This window comes from Nelumbo nucifera, chromosome 1 (genome assembly GCF_055504915.1).
Source record: "Nelumbo nucifera cultivar China Antique chromosome 1, China Antique-T2T, whole genome shotgun sequence".
In the NCBI taxonomy this organism is placed as follows: domain Eukaryota; kingdom Viridiplantae; phylum Streptophyta; class Magnoliopsida; order Proteales; family Nelumbonaceae; genus Nelumbo; species Nelumbo nucifera.
The window spans coordinates 213,788,476-213,795,959 of NC_142649.1; the positions used below are offsets into that span (position 1 = coordinate 213,788,476).

Genomic DNA, 7,484 nt, shown 5'->3' on the forward strand with positions numbered 1-7,484 from the left:
AGGGGCCCAAGTCTGATTATGTGAATTCCAATGACAAATGCCAACACCTCAGCAGCATCTATGAAGCCAACTATCCGAATCGGTCCACTAAATGCCCAGCAAATATTGCCCTCCCTAACCCCCATTATTCCTATTCCAGTTTCATACACATTACCTGTAGCACTTCCATCAAAGTTTAATTTCAGCACCCACTCCAATCAAAAAGATGTGCTAGGGGCAAATATTACTAAAAGGGCAAGTAGAACATTATACACACTTCTATATAGTTCATTCAAAGAAATTCCTTTGAAAGTCTCATAATTAATAGCCCACAAATTACATTGGTGAAAAATATGGCAAGTTAAGTTTATGAAAGATTTACCCTTATTATCAAATATGTCGCTATTGCTTTCCTCCCATTCCCCCCACATCGCCGCATGAGCAATTATTGTTTTCCAATAGACTTTACCTCTCCCTTGCCATTGTGAGAGAAAGTCATTAATATGTTCAAGGGAAACCCAACCACAACCAATCAAGTTTAAGGAGTAGATGCCCAGATGATTCCTCATCCTGGAGACACAAAATGCAAGCGTAAAGAGAATAAACACTTGTGATTTTATCCTAAAGAAGAACAAAAGCGAGTTGTTTCTTTCTCCATTGACTTGCAATTTATGTCTTAGTGATGGGGAATCTACGGTTCACCTCCTTATCCAATGTTAGGAAATTAGGAAAAGTTTGCACCATTTTCTCAACCTAATTGGGTATAGTTGGGTTATTCTTGAGCTGATTGTAAACTTCTTGTGACAATAACAAGGCAAAGGACTTAGCAAAAGAGGTCACTTTTTTTTATATGATGAGTATGGGAAGAAAGAAATACTGGGTATTTGAAAATGTGGCCAAAACTTAGCACGATCCAGTCTTTTGAGGGTATCTCAGTTAATGAGTTGCACGGAAATGTGGTGAACTTGGTATTCTCCTCTCCTATCCCTTAGCTCTCCCTTGGGTTAGCTGAAATTGAAGGATTAAGCATCTATTGTGATTTTAATGGACCAATTGAGATTGACAACTTTGTAAAGACTAAAATACTACCAGCTCTCACTGGTAAACGTATTGTTAGATATTTGGGCTTGGGCTAGCCAAATCTATCTCTCATCTGGAGATACTTTATAGTGATAGATCTCTTCCTATGTAGCTTTGTGGTTGTTTATTTATGTTTCCCTATTGTACATCATCTCATGTACTTTTGTACACACACACACATACATATAGGAAGAACTAAGTAATTGCATACAAGATTGCTTCAACTTAGCTTAGGACAAAAGGCCAAATGAGTTTAAAGCTTGATTATACTATTTTTGAGCTTGGGCTTGGGTTTGAAATCCTGAATCAACTACCTGAATTGTACCCTTGAGTAGTCGCTCAAGATTGAACAAACACTTAAAAGGAGAAAAAATAAATAAGAAAAGAAGAGGGAGAAAAGAGAAAGAGAGAGAGAGAGAGAGAGCTCGGGAGAGATTTTGATAAAAGAGAGTTGGGTTGTTGTTTGAAACAACCGCCCCCCTCTTAAATTTATATACATAGTATCATACTTGTAAAAGGACTGAATTGCTTACATGGTAAGATAAGATAAGATAAGATAAAGTTGAAAAAAGACTAATCCTAATCTTATAAAAGAACTAATCATCCTAATCATAACTTATTGCTGACATACGAACAATGGGGACCACCTTAGTGGGGTCCACATTAGTGTGGTTCTCTACACTCCCCCTCAAATCGGGAATAGATGTTTGCCATTGCCAACTTGCATAGATCTGCCTCTAACTTCTTCCTTGAAACCACCTTGGTGAGAAGGTCTGTCAGCTGCATGCCGGAGGTGATGTATGGAAGATATACTTCTTGAGATGTAACCCTTTCTCTGATAAAATGTCAATCCACTTTAATATGCTTAGTTTTGTTGTGTTGTACCGGATTATGGGCTATATTGATGGTAGTTTGATTATCACAGTAGAACATCAATGATTTCTCATAAACAATACCTAACTCCTCAAATAGAATCTCAGCTACACCATTTTCCATGGACCTATATTCAACTTCACCACTGGACGAGAAATAACATTTTATTTCTTATTCCTCCAAGAGACAATGTTACCTCCTACAAAAGCACAATATCCAGAGGTAGATCTTTGATCATCAACACACCTAGCCCAATCAACATTTGTGTAAACTTCTATCTTCATGTAATCATTATTCTTGAATAAAATGCCTCGGCCTGAGCACGTCTTCAAATATGCTAGTATCCTCTCAACTGCAAGGAGGTGAGGAGTCCTAGGAGAGTGCATATACTGACTAACCACATTGACTGCATAACTGATGTCGGGTCGAGTGAGACAAAGATAGATAATTTTTCCAACTAACCATTGGAACATAGCTTTATATTCAAGGGGCTTTCCACCCTCTACACTGATCTTGTGATTTTGTTCAAAAAGTGTGTTAGTAGGCTTAACACCTAACTTTCCTGTTTCTTCCAATAGGTCAAGAACATACTTTCTTTGAGAAACAAAAATCCCATGCTTGGATCTGGCTACCTCAATGCCCAAGAAGTATCGTAGTTCTCCCATATTTTTTACCTCAAACTCTTAATGAAGGAGTTGCTTAAGGGACTCAATCTCAGTATTATCATTTCCTGTTACTACAATATCATTCACATATATGACAAGCAATGTTAAGAAAGAATCCACTCTCTTAATAAACAAAGTGTAGTATGACTGGGCCTGTACATATCCGAACTTTTCAAGGGCTTGTCTAAATCTATCAAATCAAGCTCTGGGGAACTGTTTTAGTCCATACAAGGCTTTGTTCAACCGACAAACCTTCTTTCCTGTCTCTATACCATAAAATCTAGGAGGCAACTGCATGTAAACTTCTTCTTGTAAGTCTCTATTGAGGAAGGCATTTTTAACATCAATCTGATACAACGACCAAGAGTAACTAGTTGCAAGAGATAATAAGACTCTGACAGTGGTCATCTTTGCTACTGGTGCAAAAGTTTCCAAGTAGTCAATGCCATATGTCTGAGTAAATCCTTTTGCAACTAACCGGGCCTTATACCTTTCAATAGAACCATCAGCATTATGTTTCATAGTGAATACCCATCTACATCCAACCAGTTTATTACCTTTAGGCTGATCAACTATTTCCCAAGTATTATTTCTGATGAGGGCATCCAATTCTGCTTTTATTGCATCTTTCCATTCTGGTAATTCCAATGCTTCCTGTATTGTTATGGGAATGGGAACATCGGCAATGGATGCGAGAAAAGACTTATAGAAGGGAGACAAATGATCGTAGGATAAGAACTGAGAAATGTTGTGAGCTGTGGATGTGGTGCAACGATGCTTGCCCTTACGAACTGCTATGGGAAGATCAAGATCATCTAATGAAGGTGAAGGCTCCATGATGGGATGTCTCTCATCTATAGTATCTTTGGTACCTGGATCTGGCTCTACAGAAAGAACCGGGGCTACTGTGGTACCGGGATCTGAATCTTTAGAGGAGATTGGGATTGGCTTGCACTGTTGATGTCCAAAATCAACCTATCTCCATCGTCTGTGATAGACTCTCACATCCCTGCATCTCTGACAGCCCTCCCCATTACACCCCTCTTCACTTAAATGGGGCAAGTAAAGGAACTTCTGATGAGTTAATCCCTACCTTACTACTCTCCCCCTGAGGAGAAACCCTTGGATAATAGGGTACATATTCGAAGAAAGTGACATTCATTGAGACAAATGTTTTCCCAGAACTAGGTTCATAGCAACAATATCCCTTTTGAGTTTATGCATAACTAAGGAAAATACATTTTGAGGCCTTAGGATCAAACTTGGAACGATGAGGGCCAAGAATTTGAACATAGCATATACAACCAAAGGTTTTAAGGGGAATGGTAAATAACTCTTTATCAGGATATAAGAGGGTAAATGGAGGTTGCATGCCAAGAACCCGTGAAGGAATCCTATTGATGAGATACACTATTGTAAGAATAACATCCCCCCAGAAACGTATAGGTACACTGGAGGTAAACATAATGCTACTGACTACCTCCAATATGTGTCGATTCTTTCTTTCAGCAACTCCATTTTGGCATGATGTATGATGATAGGTACTCTGATGGATAATCCCATGCTCAAGCAAATAGGAGGCTAATGGGTTTGCAAAATATTCTATCGCATTATCAGATCTAAAAATTTTGATTTTGACCCAAAATTAGGTTAAAATCATTTGATGAAAGATCCGAGTTAATGTCAGAACCTCATCTCGAGAATGCATAAGATAAATCCACGAAAAACGAGTATAGTCATCAAAAAACAGTAGGAAATATTCTATCGCATTATCAGATCTAAAAATTTTGATTTTGACCCAAAATTAGGTTAAAATCATTTGATGAAAGATCCGAGTTAATGTCAGAACCTCATCTCGAGAATGCATAAGATAAATCCACGAAAAACGAGTATAGTCATCAAAAAACAGTAGGAAATATCTGTACCCCCATGGCAGTGGTATGGTAAGGTCCCCAAACATCAGTATGCATAATTTCAAAGGAAATATTATTTCTATTATTGCTTAATGAATAGGTTGTCCTGTAGTGTTTTGTAAGTTCACAACTTTCACATTTCAGATTAGACATCTGGATAGATTCAAATAAACAAGGAAACAAACTCTTCAAAGTCCAAAAAGATAAATGACCCATCCTATTATGCTAAAGCATAGCCTGATCAACAGACCGAGAAACACAAGACCTCTTAGTCTCACTATCTTTCCAATGATGACTCCCTCTAAGCAGATGGACTCCATTTGCCTTACGGCTAGTCCCAATCACCTTCCTTGTCTCCAGATCCTGAAAAACACATCGATCCGAAAAAAGGTTACTGAACAATTTTGGTTTTTTGTAATACTACTAACTGAAAGTAAGTTAGTACTAAGCATAGGAACATGCAAAACCGAAGATAAGAAAATAACATTTGACAACTTATTGTCTCCCTTGCTAGAAATAGAAACGAAGGAGCCATCAACAATGGACACTTTGTCTCTACCTGAAGATAAGTGGTAAGTAGTAAATAGTGACAACAAGCCAGCCATATGGTCAGATGCTCTAGAATCTATTATCCATGAATTTTCTGTATAACCTGTAGCTGAGGCATGGCGAGTTGAGGCTTGATTACCTGAATGAGAAAAAGATGAGGCTGAATTACCAACTTCATTTTCCAGCTGAATTAGAGCAGCTTGGACAACAGCTAGAGTGTCTAGAGGATTGCCTCTTGTGCTAGATGAAGTTGTACTATCAGTGTTAACAGCCATATTTGCATTCCCCTTTTTGTTTATGAGTTTTGCTGGAACTAGATGTGGATGCAACTTCCAACAGGTCTCTTTAGTATGTTTAGGTTTCTTGCAATGCTCACATACTAGGTCCTTCTTAGCTTCATTGTTCATGTCTCTCTCCTTATCAACCCCAAATTTGGGCTTAATTGCTGCTAGAGTTGATTCAAAAGGTTGTTGTTGTAGCATAACTTTTCTCCTAGTCTCTTCGTTGTGCACTAAAGAATAGGCTTGGGACAGAGTTACACTGTCTCTTGTCAACAATTACTGCCTCACAATATCATATTCTGAATTTAGACCAGCTAGAAACTTAATCACATTAGTTTTAATCTGTGCATCCTTCTGACTTTCCCATTCAAATGATTCAAGGTGGCCAATTTCATGCCACAGGGATTTCAAGATTGAAAAATAAATAGAAACTTGTTTCTCACCTTGCTTGAGATTTTTAACCTCACACTTCAGCTCATAAGCCCTAGCAACATTAAGGGGCTGGGAGTAGGTTTCTTTCACCACATCCCATATTTCTTTAGTTGTTTTTGCCCATAAGTAATTTCGGCTGATGTATGGCTGCATGGAATTGCACAACCATGTCATCACCAAATAATTTTCCTGAGTCCACTTAGCATAAGTGGGATCCTCCTTATTTGGTTCATTCACATCTCCCAACAAATAGTTCAGCTTTCCTCTTCCCCCAATGGCCATCATGGCTGATTGAGCCCACTCTAAGTAGTTTGAACCATCAAACTTTACAGTTGTAATATGGAAGGTGTTTTCAGTCATGCTACCTGAACCAGTCCCAAAAACACCCTCCCCTTGGTGCTTGAACTCCATTCTTGATTAGGGGTTAAGTGAAAACACCTTCTATTTACTGTAATAATCAGCATACTGGGTCTGAAAACTAACGGCAGTAGGTCTAGAAGCAGAAATCGGATTTAGAGAAAGAAAAAATTTTCAATTCACTGTATCATTGTATCAATCAGCCTACTAAATCTGAGAACTAATAGTAGTTGGCCTAGGTACAGAACTCCAAAAGCAGAGATCAGAGAACAGAAATCTGATAGCAGCCAAACTTAAAAACAAGTCTAATCTCTTATCCGAACACAATAACAGTCTTGGATTTCAGGGTTTTCTCTTAAAACCCTAAAAGAGAAAAAGAAAAAAAAATCTATATAGATGTATCTCACAAATTAAGCTATCCTTGCTGCTACCCTCAAGAAGGAATAAGACCTTACCCAAGAATTTTTGAAAAAACTTGATCTTGATTCAAAAATCTTCCTGAAATTCTGATTGCCAACTTCAGTTTGCTCAAAACTGATCTTGATTCTGATCAACCCGAGAAACTTTCTGAAACATAATTGATCGCGGAGAAAAATCTTCTTGGTCGCCATCTTCAGTCTTGATGAGAGAACCAAAAAATCTGATTGGCACCTCCAGTCATGATCAAAGACCTAACTTTTATCACTTAATTCTTCCTGATTACAAGGAGCACTTTCCAATCCTTGGATAGTTGCTGAAGACTTCTTGTAATCTCCAAGAATCAGTCGAATGAAAAAAACTCAGCCCTAAATAATTCTCATGTGGTCGGCTGAATTAATTCCACATGAGAAACCCTAGATCAAAAGCTCTAATACCAAGTAGTCGCTCAAGATTGAACAAACACTTAAAAGGAGAAAAAAAATAAGAAAAGAAGAGGGAGAGGGAGAGGGAGAGGGAGAGGGAGAGAGAGAGAGAGAGAGAGAGAGAGAGAGAGCTTGGGAGAGATTTTGATAAAAGAGAGTTGGGTTGTTTGAAACAGCCGCCCCCCTCTTAAATTTATATACATAGTATCATACTTGTAAAAGGACTGAATTGCTTACATGGAAAAATAAGATAAGATAAGATACAACTAAAAAAAAACTAATCCTAATCTTATAAAAGACTAGTCCTAATCTTATAAAAGAACTAATCTTCCTAATCATAACTTATTGCTGACATACGAGCAGTGGAGACCACCTTAGTGGGGTCCACATTAGTGTTCTCTACACCTTACTTGTGTGGCGAAACAAGAAAACAATATTCAACTTAGGGAATACATTGTGGTAGTAGAAGACAATATTAGTCTTATAAGTAGGTTAGATTTCATTTCTACAATC

General features: G+C 37.9%; 1 protein-coding gene across 1 annotated transcript; it reads right to left on the reverse strand.

Annotated features, from left to right (window-relative positions):
* Positions 1-486: 486 nt before the first annotated feature.
* On the reverse strand, positions 487-5,334 carry LOC104604817 (uncharacterized). Its single transcript, XM_010269363.1, has 5 exons — positions 5,199-5,334; positions 4,939-5,069; positions 3,155-3,551; positions 2,850-3,013; positions 487-549 (listed from the first exon to the last, which is right to left on the reverse strand). Exons 1-5 carry the CDS (start codon positions 5,332-5,334, stop codon positions 487-489), a joined length of 891 nt encoding a protein of 296 aa, XP_010267665.1.
* Between the last annotated feature and the right edge of the window lie 2,150 nt (positions 5,335-7,484).

Coding starts and splice junctions, on each gene's coding strand:
- LOC104604817 (XM_010269363.1), bottom strand. CDS start 5,334: ATGGCTGTTAACACTGATAGTACAACTTCATCTAGCACAAGAGGCAAT. Junction 5,070..5,198: donor CTCATCTTTTTCTCATTCAG/GTAATCAAGCCT, acceptor ACTTATCTTCAG/GTAGAGACAAAGTGTCCATT. Junction 3,014..3,154: donor AATAGTTGATCAGCCTAAAG/GTAATAAACTGG, acceptor CTTTTGCACCAG/TAGCAAAGATGACCACTGTC.